Source organism: Cucurbita pepo, chromosome 2 (genome assembly GCF_057944985.1).
Source record: "Cucurbita pepo subsp. pepo isolate OVF chromosome 2, ASM5794498v1, whole genome shotgun sequence".
NCBI classification, from domain to species: Eukaryota; Viridiplantae; Streptophyta; class Magnoliopsida; order Cucurbitales; family Cucurbitaceae; genus Cucurbita; species Cucurbita pepo.
In genome coordinates, this window is record NC_141799.1 from 1032059 (window position 1) to 1051477 (window position 19419).

General features: G+C 37.9%; 4 protein-coding genes across 5 annotated transcripts; 1 reads left to right on the plus strand and 3 right to left on the minus strand.

Annotated features, from left to right (window-relative positions):
- Positions 1-315: 315 nt before the first annotated feature.
- Positions 316-1829, minus strand: LOC111787592 (uncharacterized protein At4g06744-like). Its single transcript, XM_087121617.1, has one exon. It carries the CDS (start codon positions 1752-1754, stop codon positions 447-449), a length of 1308 nt encoding a protein of 435 aa, XP_086977743.1. The 5' UTR covers positions 1755-1829; the 3' UTR covers positions 316-446.
- A 1118-nt stretch (positions 1830-2947) lies between these two features.
- On the minus strand, positions 2948-4813 carry LOC111788840 (putative WRKY transcription factor 7). The gene is made up of 3 exons (XM_023669386.2): positions 3932-4813; positions 3699-3824; positions 2948-3444 (listed from the first exon to the last, which is right to left on the minus strand). The coding sequence occupies exons 1-3, from the start codon at positions 4786-4788 to the stop codon at positions 3285-3287; spliced, it is 1143 nt and encodes a 380-aa protein (XP_023525154.2). The 5' UTR covers positions 4789-4813; the 3' UTR covers positions 2948-3284.
- Positions 4814-9804: 4991 nt separating this feature from the next.
- Positions 9805-13824, plus strand: LOC111788700 (cysteine proteinase mucunain). Its single transcript, XM_023669143.2, has 5 exons — positions 9805-10321; positions 12320-12555; positions 12655-12795; positions 12891-13340; positions 13417-13824. Exons 1-5 carry the CDS (start codon positions 9868-9870, stop codon positions 13519-13521), a joined length of 1386 nt encoding a protein of 461 aa, XP_023524911.1. The 5' UTR covers positions 9805-9867; the 3' UTR covers positions 13522-13824.
- A 1024-nt stretch (positions 13825-14848) lies between these two features.
- LOC111788388 (uncharacterized) lies at positions 14849-19230 on the minus strand. Of its 2 annotated transcripts, XM_023668718.2 has the most exons (12): positions 18872-19230; positions 18742-18803; positions 18536-18630; positions 17742-17963; positions 17567-17639; positions 17113-17399; positions 16956-17009; positions 16748-16879; positions 16531-16639; positions 16399-16440; positions 16255-16311; positions 14849-16183 (listed from the first exon to the last, which is right to left on the minus strand). In XM_023668718.2, exons 6-12 carry the CDS (start codon positions 17259-17261, stop codon positions 15593-15595), a joined length of 1134 nt encoding a protein of 377 aa, XP_023524486.1. In that variant the 5' UTR covers positions 17262-17399; positions 17567-17639; positions 17742-17963; positions 18536-18630; positions 18742-18803; positions 18872-19230; the 3' UTR covers positions 14849-15592. The 2 variants fall into 2 exon arrangements, with proteins under 2 accessions (XP_023524486.1, XP_086977852.1); XM_087121726.1 differs by having other exon boundaries at positions 17113-17639; positions 18742-19230.
- Positions 19231-19419: the final 189 nt, after the last annotated feature.

Sequence of the window (19419 nt, forward strand, 5' to 3'; positions counted from 1 at the left end):
CCAACCCGAAGCGCATTGATCCATATTCCGAACACAGCGGGTAACAACAGGGGTTGGGCTGAAGGCGCGCGGCCACCGCCCATGCTGAAACTTCTCGTCTTATGGCTGTCGCCTCCTCATCGGAAGAGAGACGCAGCTTCCACTAATTGGTGAATGGTGAGTGATTCGCTTCTTTGTCCTCCGGTAATATATTTTCTTTTTTCGTAACAGGTATCGCTTAAACATCTGCATAATTAAATTAATCTAGAACACGAATGTCAAATGTCCGACAGATTGAATTAGAAAACAATAATGTAATGGCTTGCAAATTGTTTATACGTTTCTTTTTCCTTAGGTGTGAGTGTATGGGCGTTCTACTGAGAATGTTCTTGGAATTACAATTGAGATGCAGAAAATTGAAAGCACAGACAATGCGATTCCGCGATGCGCCTCGGAATTTATCAAATTTAGGGAAAATGTGGCTGATATTTGGGAATGGAAGTAATTGGGGGATTGATAGAGGTAAACATGCAGGGCACTAGAGTATAAGTCCACATGCGAGGGCAAACTCTGGGAAATGCTAAGAATTTTGCACATTCAACTATTGGTCTCTGGAAAGGCAGATCTGGAATGCAATTGTTTCTAATATTTAATACTCCTCTCCCTATCAAAATCCGACACAGAGGCCCAACAACAGTGAAATAGTTGTCCGACAAAGATAGATTTATCAGATTTCGAAGCGCGCAAACCATTTCCGGCACCATACCATACAGTAGATTTCCAGCGAAATTCAATTGCTCCGCTTTCTTTAGGCAAGCCAAGGAGAAGGGCAATGGTCCTGTTAAACGGTTGTTGCCGGCATCAAATACAACTGCTTCGTCAAGTGATCCTAATTCATAAGGCAAACACCCTGATAAGGAGTTGTTTACCAGCAGAACCTCAGTTAGAGATGACAAAGTTTCCACAATACCGACTGGAATTGAACCGCTAAATTTGTTGTTGGCTAAGGTGAGATAGAGAATATGGGTGCTGGAAAGACTGTCTGGGAGATTTTGCATGAGATTGTTGTTGTTGATCAGGAGAAAATCAAAGTCCTGCACGAAGAGTCGAGGTGGGACTGACCCAGTGAAGAAATTGAACCGAAGGTCCAAGAAGGTTAGGCTGTTCAAACCAACAACAGCAGTAGGAAAAGGACCAGATAATCTGTTGTTGCTCACGTCCAGCTCGTATAGATAAGGGAGCTTGGCAATGTTCGTGGAGATGGTGCCTGCAAATTTGTTGGAATTGGCATGAAACACAGCAATGTCAGGGAGCTGATCGAGGAAGCCTTCGAGGGATGGTGCACTGAGTTGGAAGCCATTGAAGTCTATGGATGCAACAGCCGTGGCCGACTTGTTGTCTGGTGGGTTGTCACAGTAAAAACCTTTGTAGTTGCATATATCCGATCCAACCCATGTTTTAGTGATTCCTTGAGGATCCGAGGAGATAATTGACTTGAATTTTTGAATCACAGGGTACACCACTGAAAGCCTCAGGTCTTCAAATATCAAAACCTCTGCTTCAACAGGCAAAATAGATGATAGCTGTGCAGTTATTGGTTGCTTACAGTGAGCCCACCCCCGATCACAGTCTTTTCCCGAATTTCTGTCACTACCCACTTTGAAGTATTGTGTTTTGTTGCCAGTAACATTGACTATGGCGTCGGCGTGGACAACGAAAGAAGAGAGCAGGTTGCCGAACAGAAACAGCAAAACACTGGGAGGTATTTTACTCATTTTTATCTGCCCAATAAATTGTTTTCTTTGTAGTTCATTCAGGGTTTTATAAGAGGTGACCAAATCAGGCCAAGATTCATAAACCAGCTTGTTATATATAAGAGAGTTGGCAAAAAGAAGAGGGGATGCTGTAAACGCTTTGGGATCAAGCAGGTATGGCTCTGTAAATTAGTAGGTGGATTTTTGTGTCAAGTTGATAAATCATAAAACGATAAACCAAAAAAATTACAGTACAAAAGTGGAAATCAATGATCCAAACTTTTCAAGAATTGGGTCCAGTACTTCGGGTCCCAACACTGAAAACAGAAACCAAATGGCAATGATAAAAAGAAAAAACTATAATGAAGAAAAACCACCATCGCATAAGTTGCTCGTCAGATTGGAGATATGGTTCATTAGTATATGACAACTTCATCTAACCTTTTCATATATTGATCCGCCACTTCAGTACTCTAAAGTGTCAATATTTTAATTTGCATTTGAACTTTGATTTTAAGATCATACATTATTCTGTGAGTTTTAAAGAGCAGCGGATAGGTCTTATGAAAGTCAACTATTGTTCTCTATTTTAGAGTCTCCTTTTTGCCCATTGGATTCCATTCTCTTAAGATGATAATGATTGCGTTACTGCATACAGCTGTGTAGCTGCCTTAGTGAAACAAAAGCTCAATGTCTTGATACACGTTATGAACCGTCCCTTTTCTCTTCTTTTTGAAAAGGTACAGACATGAGTGACAGATTTGAATCTGTAAGGAAGACTTAATTTCGTCATTTGACTGTGATTGGCTAGTCAATCACCGTAATTATGGCAAGTTTGGAACCAATCTACTCAAAACTAGACTTCCCAATAATTAAACAGAATTCATAAAGATGATATCAGTGATGGGTCGAAGCCCACAGGTAATCAAATGGATAATTCGCTCGACCCACATAGGAAAAGTTGAAACTTGATGAACCCAAGTGAAGTGAAATTCAGGAAGGAAAAAGACCTAGCGTTGCGGTACAATCTAAAACTCCCATGGATCGAAACGTTTGCTAATTTTTTGAAGCAAAAGAAAGTTAGCATACAAGAATAAAAATTGGGTGGAAATGGGAATAAAGGTGGGGTTTTTTGTCAGATGTTTGTTTATACATATAAAATACATCCACCATCTAATCCAATATGCTATAAAACAATAAAATTCCACAAGGAATAATATTAATATCGGAGAGCATAAGAAAGAAAGCCTTAAGAAAACAGAAGCCCCACTGAGTAGCGTAGCATCCCCCCATTGTCCCATGCCTTTCCTCTCTCTCCCACTCCCACATCCTTCAAATTTCCAAATCCAAACCCATTCACGGAAAGGGGCATCCCTAATTTTCTATTGACAGACAGTGCAACGCACCCACCACTAGTCTCTTCTTGGAGACGTTGCTCAAGCCGCAGCGTTGACTATTGGTCCCTATGATTTTAAACTGTGGTTTTCCCAAACTATATATATATATTTATATAATATTGATGGAGAATTGTAGGCGTTGGTGAGTTGACTATTATGATGACTCGAGAAGAAGCGGTGCAGGTGTTTGGGTGGATAGGGCGTGATTGTGATCGTTCTCGTAAGTAACAATCAGCATTGTTGGATCGTCTAAGGCACGTTCTACGTGCTTCCGTGCTGGACAGCCTCTCAGACTGCTACACTTGTAATATCCCCTGTTTCATTTACAAAAAATTCATCATTTTCAGTCAGTCAGTCAGTCGGTCCTCATACACTACACTACACTCTTTTCTCCTATATATTATTATTATTATGCTTGCAAGACCAAACAACGGACTGGACGACACAGGTCAACCACTCCCCCTTCTGTTCTGCCCCCACCCACTTATTCATTCAACGACTTCACTTCACCACACACAAACCAAAACTGTGGAAACAAAGATAATGATCCAAAGCAAAAATCACACACCTTGGATGAGGAGACCCTTTAATTGGTTTTTGGCCGTACTTTCTCCATGAGTAATCGTCCGGTGGGATGTCCGCAAGTTTTGCACTAACCGCTGGAACTCTGATCACTCTTTTCATTCTGTTTTTCCTGATAAGCCATGCAAACACTCTCAGTTCAATAACGAATCTAATATATTCCAAACCCACTTTCGAAAATTTTATGGAGATTTTATATAATCTGTTGTTAGGACCTACCTCTTCTTGGAACAGTGACATCGGCCTGAAGACGAACCGCACTTCCTGGCGGAATCGTCCATGGAATTGCATTTTCTCTTTAGTGAGGAGGAAGAAAGGGGGGGCTTTCCGGCGGAAGAGACCTGGGACATGTTGGTGAACTGAAAACCAGATGACAGAGATGGGTGTAAGCTTTCGGTGTCTCCGGTTAAGGATGAAATATAAGAATTTGCAGCGGAAATCGACGGCGAGGCTGCGAAATTGATGGCGGAAGTTGAGTCTTTTCTGTTTACAGACCCATTTTTTAGTCCCCCCGATGAGTTATTCTGCTGGGGTTGAAAAGTACTTGGCTGATTAGAAGGCTGATGGGGGTTGTTGTTGGGCAGACCAGGCAAACGCACAACAGAGTAAGGCGTGGGGCAATAAACCTTAAAAGCAGAAACTGATTCTTGTTTCTTGAGTTGAGGGACTGAAATCGGAGACGACGAACTCGGATCTTGATGTTGCGGCTTGACCTTGGGCGGAGAGGAAGCAGTAGAATCAACCGGAGCCCTTCTGAAACGAGCATGGCCAGTTCGGTTCCGGTCGAGTAAAGAAATGACCTTTTTGAATTTGTTGACGACGGAATCGGCGACGGCTTCGTATCCAGCGGCAGCATCGGGAGCAGTGGAAGTGGAAGAATCGTGTTGAGAGTGATGTTGATTAGGAGTATGAGACACCAAGGTGAGGAAACTATGAACGCTCTGAATCCCAGCAGAAGCGGCTTCTTGAACAGCAGAAACAGCAGCATTTTCTTCCATACTGGGCGTGAAATTAGCAGCAGCGTCCCCAAAACCCACCATAAACTCCACAGCCATATTGTTCTTGAGAAGCAGCATATGAAAAACAGAAGGGGCGCAGAAGGAGGAGAGTATTATATTGAGAAAGAAGAAAATGGTGACGAGGAAAAGCAGAACGGTGGGAAAAGATGAAAAAAGAAATTGGGGGAAGGGGAAGAAAAGGATTCGAGTCAAACTGATGACCTCTCTATGCAAGGCATCGGGCAACTGAGCTGTCGATTCTGGTCCATCTGCCGTCAAACCCTGAAGCCAATGACAGGACGCCACGTATGTAGAAACTGTCAGTACATTGACCCTCCTGCGTAGGAAAGGCCCAATTACAGGGTGAATCGGTTGGAGAGGGGTTTTAAATGAGTGATGGGATTAGATAAGGTCAAAAGGTTGAGAGTAGCCGTTAGATTGAGGACTCGGTAAAATCGGGAATAGAGAGAGAAACAGGACAATATATTATTAGTTGGAGACAGTGGGATAGAGTTGACCTTTCCCAGCTTTTAATACAAAAGTCATTGAGTGAGTAGGTGGGGATCTTTTTTTTACCGGATACCGGAACTCTCCACCAACAACTCACCTTGGATTCCCTTCTTTCCTCAACAAAATTAATTAATTCATTCATTTTCAAATTTCAATTCTCCGGTTTGGTTTGGTTTGGTTTGGTTTTCGATTGGGCTTTGCTTTTTCGGGCCCACATTCTAGGAGAGACCCACAAAGTCCTGGAATGAGTAATCTTGGATCCCTTTCTAACAGTTGAAGGAACCCTAAACCAAAAATTGAGATAGATGCTGTGTTGGAGTTGAGGCAGATGAAACGAAGGGGGGCTTCATTCATTTGGTGCAGATATCAAGAGAAATAAGTGGGTGCCAATGGCATAGGGAGGAGGGTCGTCATCGTGTGGCTCAGAAGGCATCCAATTCCTATAATCAACGCCATTTTGAAAGGTAGGGCTGAAAAGAAAGAACACCCAAGTTTGGCAAAGTTGGTTCAAATTTGAGTGACCAATTCCTCCAATTTTCAACCTCCAACAAATGTGAATTTTTTTTTTTGACGAAAACGTGTTCAGTTGGGATCTAAAACTTTAAAGAAATTTCAAGATTCCATTAATATTATTAAGTCAAGTTTCAATTTTCATTACAGAGTGCCAAATTCGAAGCCACTTTGTTGACGTTCTTTTTTGTGTTTAAATCCCTTGAATTTTAAATACCCAACTTCCTATTCAACTCCTCCATTTCCCCCCTCTTTTAGCCTTTGCTTTTTTCATAAATGATTTTAATTACATGAATTAATTAGCCTTTCCAACTCATTTCTTGAATGCTAACCAACCCTCAATTTTTTAATTCCCAAAATATCTAAGAAACTTGTTCAACAAAACATTGCATCAAGAAAAAATGTCACCCAAGAATGAAGATCAAATCTATAATTCAAAATTTAGATCATAAATTATACTTTTGGTATTTTTCATCAGAAAAATCATGAATATTTGTTGGTGCATGTAACTTTTTTTCGTGTTTGATGATTGGAAACAAGAAAACAAATTCATTATTTTCATCCTTCCCATCATTAAGAAAAGTAAATGAACAAGGCACACGGAAGGCAGTTTTCAATGTAGTTGATGAGAGGGAAATGTTTTGAAAATTATTTATGTAACACAATCGCTACTAAAATATTTATTACGAAAATATTTCCGCACCCGAATGTTTTGTTCTCCTCTTTGGTGGCACACCACTTAGTGTCTAGCTCTAATACTAACTCTAACAGCTTACCAGATATTGTCTGCCTTAGCTCATTACATATCGTTGTTAGCCTTATTATTTTAAAACACATATGTTAGGGAGATGCTTTCATACTCTTATAAGGAATATTTCGTTTCCATCCTCAACCAATGTGAGATCTCTCTTGGAGGCCAGCGTCATTGTTGGGCACACTGCCCAATGTTTGGTTTTGATACCAATTATAATATCCCAAGGCCACCGCTAACAAACATTGTTCGCTTTAGCCTGTTACATATTGTCGTCAGTCTCACGGTTTTAAAACACATCTGTTAGGGAGAGGTTTCCATACTATTATAAGAAATGCTTCGTTTCTCTCTCCAACCGATGTGAGATCTCTGACTCCACCCTCTTTGGAGGCTAGCGTCCTCGTTAGCACACCGCCCAATGCTTAGCTATGATACCAACTATAACATCTTGAAGATACCGCTAACAAATATTGTCCACTTTAGTCCGTTATGTATCATTGTTAGCCATACATGTTTTAAAACGGTGAGACTGACCGCGATACATAACGAACTGAAGTCGATAATATCTACTAGTAGTAATGCGGTTATAATTTACATTTGAAATTGAATTTGTTTTTGGTACTATTGTTGGTCTGAATAAGATAAAATGTTAAATTATTTGATAATAGGATGAAATATAGAGAGGTATAGAGGGAAGTGGGTCTGGGGATGCATGTGTCAAGTGGGCAGAAGATCCAGACAGCCCAATTGAAGCCCCTGTGGCTGTTTTTGCGTACAGTATGGGCCGTAAGCCTAGTGGCAATTGTCCATGTTGCTGCCTTCTGGCTTCTCCCTGTTTCTTAGCTTCCCATGTGAATGGAACTTAAGTTATTGTCCACTCACAAACCAGATCCATTCAATCTGCATCTTCTTCGAATCTCTCTCATCTTTTTCAATCCTCTTCCTTATTTTAATCAAATCATATTCGCTTTTGTTTTTGGTTCAAGCTGATGTCTAAATCTGACCAGTTTCCCCTCATTAGTTGCGTCCAAATTTCATCCTCTCTTCCTTCTCTAACTCTTCTATTTTAAACAATAATCCTTATCCAAAACTTTACCCTCTCACTCTTCCAATCCAACCTGCCATAACGTGTTTGAATTGCTTCTAAACAAAATGTATTTTTAATATGGGTTATATAATTTCAAATTTGTATTTAAAACACTATGATTAATTTTTATGATTAGTAAACAAAATTTAAAGATTTCTATTGATAATAAACGTGGACAGATACAATCACCTGCAAGGTGATGGTAAAGTAGAGGCGGCTAAAGGCAGCAACTGAGTAGTAATAGTTGTTAGCCATGTACACCAATGATCCACGGTTGGTGGCAATAATTATGAAGAATTGAAGGGAGTGTGAGGATAATTTGATTTTTAGTTTGTAATTACTTAGTTAATTAGGCAATAAATTCATATATATCTTGATAAACCCATTTCTTCTATTGTTAATTTATGGATTTATAATTATAAACATTTCTATTACGTCTCAATTATTTTTGTCATATTAAAAATTAAACTATTACGTATTTTAAATTACAATAATTAAATTATTTAATAAAGTGGGTTTAGAATTAAAATAAATTTAATACTAAATGTGCACCAAAAGAAGAAGAAGACATGCTACATTGAATTGATAGGTTATCTCACATTATTGTCCAAAATAAGGTAGATGACGATGCAAAGATATTTAATTGGAAATAAATAAATATTGCGTCACATTTTTGGGGAAAATAAAAATGAAATACCATAATTTGGGAACGCGACAAGTATGTCTGACCAAATATCTCTATGATATTACTTGCAGCCACTTGATAATAATTCAACCCAAAAAAAAAAAAAAAAAAAAAAAAAAAAAAAAAAAAAAAAAAAAACCGAGCTGGATTTCTATAATTTAATAAGGACATGTTCCCTATATTGCAAATTTTTTATATATAAAAAACATTAGGCTTTGAGTTTTATAACATATTATTAAAAGAAAATAAAAATGGATCCCCTTTAGACAAATATCTCCACTAATCACTCTAATCCATATTTTGTTCTATAAATAAATTTAATTTAACATTAGATGTAAATTTTTAACTTTATAATAAAATATAAAACTATAATTTATGTCAAACATTAGTTTAGGTTTAAAATAACAATATGGTTTGACATAATTGAGGTCGAGACCCACCATAAGAGCTATGAAGACAATGAAGTTAAATATCTTGAAGCCATGGATGGGACAGTTTGCTGTTACAATCGTTACATCTTAAACGTTACTAATAGTTCATGGGTTTAAAAAAATATTATTTTATTTAAAATTAAATTGAATGGATTATTTAGTACTACAAATTAAAAAATATTTTCATTGAAAAAGAATATTAAACCAGGTTGTTGTATTGAAATCTGTAAAGAATATTTCTTTAATCCTCATTGGAATTCCCACAACCATGAGGAAAGCACGAAAATTAAATTAATTAATTAATTACAATTAAGTAGCGGATAATTTGGAAGGAAATCTTATAATGGATCTATTAAAATATAAGAGAGGGGAAATTACAGAAATGGGCAAAGAGGAAGATAGCAATGTCAATGCATGGAGTAAGGAGACAAATGTAAATTAGATTAAATTACAAATTTTATCTCAAACTTGTAAAAATTTCAAAATACCTAAATTTATAATAAAGAGTAAATTTCATTGGTCGGTATCTATAAAGTATGTGGGGCCCACCGAGTAGTTTCTGTATCGATACAAACCATTCAATATTAGAACGACGTGGCCAATCCTGACTCGCTCAAATCCAAATTATCCGGTTTGATTATTTATGTCTTAAAGCTCTGATTGATATTCAAGATAAAAGAAAAAAAAAGGATTTAAAAAAAATTATGTGTTTTAAAATATGAATTACTTAATATTTAAAAAAACAATAAGGATGGCATGAATTATTTTGTAGCTTAAGGAGTAAGGAATGGTGTATACACGTGACTCACGATGGCGAAATTTAATAAAAAAATACGCATACTTTCATCCCCCACAAAGTCCACTGTAAATCGCCCAACCTCCCAAGGACTTGACCCGATTACTAGGCCGGGTACGGGTTGACCCGATTACCAGCTTCCGTGGCTAGGTACCCAAGTGTTTTCGTCCTATTCGCCCATTTCTTCCTAACTACATTATTATTATTATTATTATTTTTTTTTTTTTTACATTTTATAATTCATTTATCTCAATATTTTATTTATTTATTTATTTTTAATAATGCATCGATGAACACTAATTTGTGTATTTAAAGTCGTCCCCTCTTCCACTTTCTTCAACACTTTCTTCAACACTTTCTTCCTCCTCAAACAAACGAGCTACAGAAATGGGGACCTACCGATCTTCGCAGATTATGCCTCTCCTGTTCTTCGTTATCATAACTTTATCGTCGGCCTTGGCTTTGGCTTCTTCGATCATCTCCGAGAGGACGGATGAGGAGGTGATGGCGCTCTATGACCAGTGGCGTGCTAAGCATGGGAAGTTGCGGAACGGCCTCAGAGGACAGCGGGATGATCGATTCGAGATCTTCAAGGATAATCTTAAGTACATCGACGAAATCAACGCCCAAAATTTGCCCTACCGTTTAGGGTTGAACGTATTTGCAGATCTGACCAATGCCGAGTACCGATCCAAGTACTTGGGAACCAGATTCGCCGCTGGTTCAAGGAGAAACAAGACGAGCAGTCGCTATCAGCCTCGCCTTGGGGATAAACTTCCCGACTCTGTCGATTGGAGGGAGAAAGGAGCCGTCGTTCCCGTTAAGGACCAGGGAAGCTGCGGTAACTTCCTCTTTTCTCGGATTCTTCCAATTTCAATATTTAGTAGCTTTCCTGTTTTTACTCTGAATTTTCTGTCTTTTCCTTTTTCTCTTTTCGCTTACTTTCTCTTCTGTTCTTTCACGATGCTATATTTGGCACATACTCACGCAACTTCAGTAACTAGTATAAATTACAGTGGGTTATAACTATTTAACTTTAATTAGTGATAGTATTGTCACTAATCGATTGCTATGATAGTTCTTGAAAGGTCGATCGAAACTTTGGGCTAACGACTTTTTTTTTTCTTTTTGCTGCTTGCCGCTGCCTTTGTTTTTATCCATTTAGTATAACATAAATTTTGTTTTGGTACTTTTGGAATATGTGACCATTTGACCAATTATTGGGAAGAATATGGATTATTCTTTTTTATTATTTCTTTTAAAGAAGGGAAAACAGGGATCGGGTAATTTCAATAGTATCATTCAATTTTAAAGGAAATTGAATCTGCCTAATAAAGGATGGCATGCAACATGGTTGCAATGATTTAACTAAGTAAATTGGAATTGAAAATTCGAAAATCTGTAAGGAGATTGATTTTGGTGAACTCGGGATTATCGGTGTTGGCGTTGGGTGCTTTCACTGATTAGCTTTATGGGTTGCTCGTGGAATGGAGCAGCCTTATCTTCCGCCTGCACTGGCCCCGCTCAATGACCTTTTGGTATACCTTTACTCATGAGATATTTGAATGGGTCTCTTTACTTTTTTCAAATATTTTTTAACATCTATCTTTACAAAAGTAATTATATCTTGTTTTTTTTTTGTTCTAAAAAAATTATTATATAGTGGTTGAATTTTGATGGCGATAATTAGTATGCTTTTATTTTATGCAATTGGTACATTAATTGATTTCTTTCTTCCTTTTTTTGAGACCATATTGATTGATTGCTTGACCATATATGTATTAGTCTTATATTGGTTATCTACCTTCGGTTTTTTGGTCCTTTGTGTTTTTATAAATTATTATTTTATTCTTATTTGCAAATTTCTAATACATTGTATGCACAATAAAGAAAAAGGAATCCTTTAATGTAGAGGTGTTACAAACTTTCAAGAAATTGATTGAATATATGGTTACATTATAATTGTGATTAGAAAATAAGATAAAAATGAAAATAGAAAAGTAAAGCAGTCACTTTGAAATATGAAGCTAAAATAGATATTTTAGAAGTATAAAGATCATAATGAACTAAATTCACGACATAAATAGACTTTATTGAAAGGAACTAGACAAAATGGACATGTTGTATGATTTTGATTTTTATGTGTGACTTTTGTGACTGGGCTATTGCCATCTTCTTAGGTGTTGATTACACTCATCCTAATTATTATATTTGTTCAATTAAAATATCATATTAAGGTGATGGTTTTAGATACCTTATATAGATATTTTATTATAGATCGAGAAAATATTGGAGTATTTTTAATATATTTATAGTTATTTTAACATTAAAAAAAAGTAATTTAGTATTATACTTCACATAAAATAGAACTTCGAAGATTTGAATCATTATTAGATTTGATATTAGCGGCTAAATATGTGTTTGCGTCCTTGGAGTATGTATTTAGTTTAGCCCCTAATTATTAATATATTTTTGATTTAATGTTTTCTATTTTAACATTTATGAACTATATATTTTTTGTCTGTGAATATTAGAATTGGCTGATGGGAAATTTATAGGGCATGTTCTAGAAATTAAGATGAAAACTTAGGCTTTCAAGAGGAAAATAAGTTCTGACCTATTTTCGCTCTTAAATGTTTCTGAACTTAGTATCATAAATCAATTCAACGTTAACCAATAAAAAATGGTATAATTAAAGAGGAAATTAAAACGTTTAAGATATATTAGGGATTAATCAAAATCATATATTTAGCTTAGTTATTATTTTCTAAATTATACTCTTGACGAGATATGGTCATTGGTCACTAGAAGTATGCTAATTGTTGAAGTTGATATGAAGGGAGTTGCTGGGCGTTCTCAACTATAGCTGCTGTGGAAGGCATAAACCAGGTTGTTACAGGCGACTTGGTAAGTTTATCAGAACAGGAGCTGGTGGATTGTGACACTTCTTATAACGAAGGTTGCAATGGAGGCTTAATGGATTATGCCTTCGAGTTCATCATCAACAACGGTGGCATTGACACCGAGGAAGATTATCCTTACAACGGCTTTGATAGCTCCTGCATCCAATATAAGGTCTCTATTGCCACTCAACTTATCACTTTCCCTTTTGCACACCCAAGCATATTTTGATATCTGATTGATCATCTTTGTGTTGTGTTGGTCTTTCTTCAGAAAAATGCTAGGGTCGTTTCAATTGATGGCTATGAAGACGTTCCTGTAAACGATGAGAAAGCACTGCAAAAAGCTGCCGCTAATCAGGTTGTGGCTGTTGCCATCGAAGGAGGTGGTAGAAGTTTCCAGTTATATCAATCGGTATAGCCTCCATTTCTATGAAGTTTTGCTTTTCTTCTTCTTTTTTATTTACACTTCGAGAAAGGGTCTGATTTGTGGTATGTGTATGTGTTTAGGGTATATTCACTGGAAAGTGTGGAACAAATTTGGACCATGGTGTTAATGTAGTTGGATACGGGTCTGAAGGGGGCGTTGATTACTGGATTGTGAGAAACTCATGGGGCGGGAGCTGGGGTGAACATGGCTACATCAGGATGCAACGTAACATTGATTCCCCAACAGGTCTCTGTGGGATTGCAATGGAGCCTTCCTACCCCACTAAAAATGGACCAAACCCACCAAATCCAGGCCCAACTCCTCCAAGTCCGGTGAAACCACCATCTGTATGCGATGAATATTACACCTGTCCCGCCGCTGAAACCTGCTGCTGCATCTTTGAGTTCTCAAACCTGTGCCTTGAATGGGGATGCTGTCCACTTGAAAGCGCCACCTGCTGTGATGACCATTACAGCTGCTGCCCCCATGACTTTCCCATCTGTAACGTCCGTGCTGGAACCTGCTTGAAGGTACATGGCTTCATTTTCCATTGCTTTAAAGCTAGTGGAAAATTTCTGAAGACTGAACTTATATTTTGTCGTGCAGGGGAAGAATGATGTTTTCGGAGTGAAGGCGATGAGGCGCACTACAGCTGCAGCCAAACCATCGTGGGCATTCGGAGATGTGGCTGTTGGAAAGAGCAGCGCTTAAAAAGATTGCAGCTTTGTGGGGGTTAAGAATGAAAGACAGGCTTGTTTACACTATTGAATCGATACTCTCCAAGGCCTGTGTTTCTCGTATTGCATGCCTCCCGGTTTCACACATTTTAGTTCAATGGTCGTTTAAGTTATCACACCATGATTATTGTATATAGGACTTATTTGAATATGAACATTTGAAACAGAGACTAATTGTTGTCAAATTAATATTATTAGCTCTCTCTGTGTAGAATTCTGAATCCAGCACCATTGGGGCTGTGCATTAATAATGATGTGTTGTATCATTTCAAAGGTATTTTGAACTGGTTTTAGCTTTTAATATCTGTCTTGAGCTCTGGAAGAAAAACAGTCCGTAGGATGGTTTGGTTTGTGCAACTTTGAACATTTTGGAAGATGAAAAACATGTCATAGAATTCTGAAGAGATTGTGGCGAAGTTCAAATTTACCTTCCATGAACAAAAATTATGGTTGGCGGTGAGCTTAATAGTGCACGGGCTGGCCACATCGAACATCGATGGAAACAAAAAAAGTATTTCTGAGGAATTTATTGTGTAGGCCATGGAAGCATTAGGACAAGAAATTTGAGGGATTTTTACTCCTTGGATTCTTGCTGTCTTCTATTCCATATATTATATGATTGTATGTCTGTCGATGTCGATCGTGGGAGAGAAAAAGTCGTGAAAAAGGTTTTTGGTCAGGAGTAAGAATATTATTATCTACTACACGTTCCTTATAGAGGTGTAGAAACCTCTGCCTATTTCTAAAAACCTTGAAGGAAAGCTGAGAAGAGAAAATTCAAAAATGACAATACATGCTATCGATAGGTTTAAGCCAAGGCTACAGCAAAATTTTCAGATAAGGAATGAGGATAAGGATAAAAGAAGAGTTTAGGAAACTAGAAAGAAATATCAAAAAGAATAAATAAATAAATAAAGGTATTAGAGATGTGGCACCATTAGGCCTACATGATAATTTGTAATATCAATGCACATTATAGAAATAGGTGATTGCCTACTTCAACTTACTCATAAATAACATTTCAACTTACTCATAAATAACATGTCATATTGCTGCAACACATCAATCACTACAATCAAATTATCCAATTAAACATTTGAGTCCAATTAAACATTTGAGTCCAATTAAACATTTGAGTCCAGAGTCTCCCTTCAGAAAAACTTCAACCAGAGAAGTGTTGAAAAAAGAGAAAGAGAAGACAAAAGACAGTGTTCCATAACTCTATCTACTCGCATCATACAATCATTCTAACATTGAAATTCTAGGCGACAAAAGTAGCAACTAAATAATTCCCATAAGACTTAAGAGAAACAAAATCTATTTCCAAAGATCTTTAGCCAAGACAATGGTACATATCATCAGCTTTTAATTAAATAGGAAGCGACCCCACAAGCAGCAACTCGTATTCATATCATAGCTCCATAAAGATGAAAAAGAAGAATAGAAAGAAACTAAAAAGCTAAATGGCTGGGACCATCCATTGTGTCGGGTGATGGGTATTCATATGGGAAAGACAACTTGACCCAAATTCTAACACTCTCTTGTCATGCCTCTCTCTTCCAATTTGTTTCCAGGGGACCATTGCCTATGGTGCACTACTACTACTACCTGCAGAAGGATTGGGATAGGCCATCGGAGTGGAACCCCACTCTGCCCCCAATGAATGGATGGATCCCTTTATCATCACTATCACGTACATTCACCCTTTGATCCTCAAATAACAACACTTAACAGTGCAGATAATGCACAGCAGCCAATGCCACAAACTAATCCGTTCTGCTTTCAATTTCAAGTACTACGGCTGAAAGGCATTTCATTTCCCACCACTGACCATGCTAATAATAACATCAAAGACAGATATCAAAGATGAAGGCATCTTTGTTTTCTAATTAAGCTACTTAAGTGGCTAGATATTTTTGTTAACAGATAACTCAAAAAAGTGATTATACAATTTCGGTGCCTCCTAACCAACCATCCAAATCCATGCAAGTACCAAATTCATCCTTTCTGTGACAATAATGTGTTGCAAGGATACTTTTCCTTGATTAATTGAGGCTTAGACCATTTTGACTTGTCTCTCCAAGTCTGAATCCCAATTCTGTCACCATCCCATCCTCAAACCCCAGACGACCAGGGTTTTTCCAACTTGGTTTCTCTTCTGTTTCTTGGGCTGCATCTAACTGGCTGGAGGTTTCTATCTTCACTTCTGAGTTGGTAGCCTTCATTGTATTCGGGTTTGGGTGGTTAATGGACATGAGTTGAACTGAATTGAAACATTCATTGGCTTCACAACGTGGGGTACTATTAGAAGGCAACTTTGATTTAAAAGTTCTAAGACTGCATGAAGTGGAAGGAAGAAGAGGTGGGATTGGCCACACTGGCGATCCAGAAGCCGAGGGATGTTGTGGGGTGTTCCAGCCTAAGTTGATGGATTTGATAGAAGATTCATCAAGCATGGAGCTGAACAATCGCTTCAACCCAGTTGATTGGTTTTCGATCATCTGGACATCTGGCTTTAAAACGTATGGATGTTGGCTAGGAAGGTAGGGCCTTTGAACCGCAAAAATACCTGGCATGCTATGCAGGTAGCTGAATTTCCTCTGTACATTAATCACTAAATTGAGATCTTCCTGGACCTGCAAAAGAAACCATCAATCTGTGTAACTTGGCAAAAAGCGACCTAAAAGAAGAAAAGGTAAGGCGAAACCTTATCAAAAGAGCCCAATTGAACTACGCCTTCTCGTACAGCAAAGACCGCAATTGTCTACAAAAAGAAGTATCTGATAAGCTGGAAGTGATCGTTTACACTGCCGTGTTTTGCTAATGCCAAGTTAAGTTTGTAGAATAGTACCTGAATGCCTGATTTAAATTGAGATTCCCATGCTCGAGGTTGCTGCACATGAATAAAGTGGAAACGTCAAGAATGTTATCCATAGAATTTACCTGACATTATTTTCCCTCAAAAAGGAAAAAGTTCGCATACAGGCTCAATGGATGAGTTCCACGAGGAGATGAGGTTCGGATCACTTTCAGTTGCGTTATCTCTGAAAACCCATTTATGACTATTATCTGCTCCAACTTTTCCCACTAACCTGTAATGTAACCAAGGACATACAGATTCTCTGATGAATGTATCCAAGAGGTTCCTAACGATACTTTAGAACTGTTCAAATTTTACATAAAGGTTTGATTTCTCTCACCCTTCTCCATAACTGTAAACCTCATGAGACATTTTGAAGAAGAGATCAAGTCCAAACCTCCCTGCAATACATCCACTTGCTGCTTTTTCACATTCATGGAAATCACAAAATCCATCTTCCCAAACAAGAATCCTGAGATAAATACAACTCATAAACTTCATAAGCAGTCAAGATTCCTAACAAAATTATCATATTGGTCTATACATACCAGTTCCTCTTGTTTCCTTTAGAGCGATCAAGAGCACTCCCACCGAACTCCCACCTGCAACAAAGCAAAAGATGTGGGGAAAATATCTTATGAATCAGAATACTACTCATCCATCACTCATCACTTCCATGGTCACTTGAGTTTTTAGTTCTCTTACTTGGGTGGAGGAAAGTTTCTAGGGAGGATCCTCCAGAAAATGGCGTAAACCCACTTGGAAGAGGTAGAGCTACAAGATTCTGATGACAAACATAGACTCCTTAAAGTGTGTTGTAACAGACAGTTAAGCATGGGAAGGCCACTTTCCATTTCACTGAAAGAAAACCGACTGGTTCTGTACTCGTCTTTCTCTTCACAATTAAGTGGAAAGAGCAATCATGGTATTTAACACACCTACTCGCTGGCAATTAGTGTGGGAAACACGCTTCAACCTCCTCCTAGTCCTGGCTGTACATATTATTTATGTTGTGGTAGTGATTTTGCCACAAAATAATAATATTAAAATTAAAAAAAAAAATTGTGATCCTCGTGCAACTATTCATATGGGAAAACTGTGAACTCTACTTAATCTCATCAAAATTTGGTAGCTGTAAAAGAATTCATTATCAACTCACCACTTCCATTTTTCTCCAATACATATTTGCACGTCAATAAACGTTGGAGGAACTTTCCGATGCAACTTAATTCCTGATATAATTTAAGGGGCAGGAAAACCAAACATGCATGTTAAGGAATGTATATAATTCAAGGTTCTGTCTCCCAAAAAATACATCATTTAACACTCATTACCGGCAAATGTCTGCATAAAAAATTGTCTATTATAGGTGATGTGGTCCGCAAGAAAGCTCCATCGGATTCAAATTGCACCAAACTTCGTCCTTATGTCGGCCCACCATACAAGACACAAGACAGCTCTGGTCTTCTCACGCTCTCCAGTCTCATGCTTCATTTACATGGACAGAAACAATCCATGGTATCAATTGCTTTGCTGAAACCTGCCTGCTAAATTTTCTGCAAGAACGGATGAAGTTCTTAAATATTTGATAAATTTCCATAAACACTCGGTAGATCTTGAAGGGGACATACAGATATATCATAAAGTCTGAGAGAACGTTTCCTAAAGTATTGGGGTTAGAAAACTATTATCGAAGGAAATTATGATTTTTCAAAAAATAATTATTCTGGATGGATTCTATTCGAAAGGTAAATCTTCTTCTCTTGTCAACATCGCTTAGCTGGCATAATATCTATCCATCCGCAACCTTAGCCCTGCAACAATTATTGTTCTTTCATCTATTCTAAGTTGACTGCGCCTAGTAATGCTATGAGTATTGAGTGAAGTGCCCTGCTTTCCCAGAATAGAAATAGATGAATGGGAAATGATAACTTTTCGAGCAAATATGTTAGTCAATCAATATGTTTATGGCTAATTAAGCTCAAAGGGACTCTATATCCAATAATACACCTCATCTATCCCAGCATTATTTGGTAGCAAGTAATCAAATGGCCAATTAAGCATGCTAAAAGTTGACAAATCTAGCACAGTAAACAACAAAGAAAGACATAAAGAGATGAGAAAATACTGGTCCACCACGAATTTATGAGGGAGAAGGAGCACCATGCACTTGCACAGTATGACCCCTCCACCATTTTGCAGACACCCTATCCTCATCCTGCACTGTATAAACGAAGATAGCTGAAATAAGTAACAAATCTCAATTGAATGGGTCTCCAAGATGTCATATCTTTTGTCCATTCACTACGAGTAAACAAATACAATTTTACCCACCCAATATCATAGCAGCAATAAATTGCCATCCTGAAGTTCTATCACATTGGCAATCGTTGAACCTGAAAGCAGCCACATTAATGCCAAGCTAACAGTACCCTATATGATAAAGGATAAGGTCTTATTGCACCATTATTATCACTTTTAAACCGCGCATAATAGGGCACTGGATGGGGCTACTGGTTCTGGCGAAAGAAACACAATGTTGGGAAGATGCCCCCCATTACTAAAGCAGCTAAATTTACGTTGATAGCTACCATAATTTGGGCAAAGAAAGCAGTCTACATTTCATCAATCATAATAGTCCAGGCCCGTGGCTTGGCCCTCTGCCACCATTTCTCCGCCTCTTTGGATTTGACAGTATAACAAACACCTTCCGTGCATGTTTGGCTAATCCCAGCCGCAGACAACAACTCCACGCCCTTTTATCACATCTTTCACAAAGGAATGCGGCCGAGGTTCGAAGCTTGGCGGATGGTCTTAGTTCCTAAAAACTAGAATTACACTCAGAAAAGTGGTGTAAAACATTCTCTCTCTTTTTTTTTTTCCCCCTTTTTTTTTATGTTTTTCAAAATGAGTATTTTATTTGGGTAATACAGCCCAATCCCCTTAATATACCTCAAACGGGAGGGAATGGTGTTTTGCAGCCCAGGCCCAGGACCAGGCCCAAACTCAAGC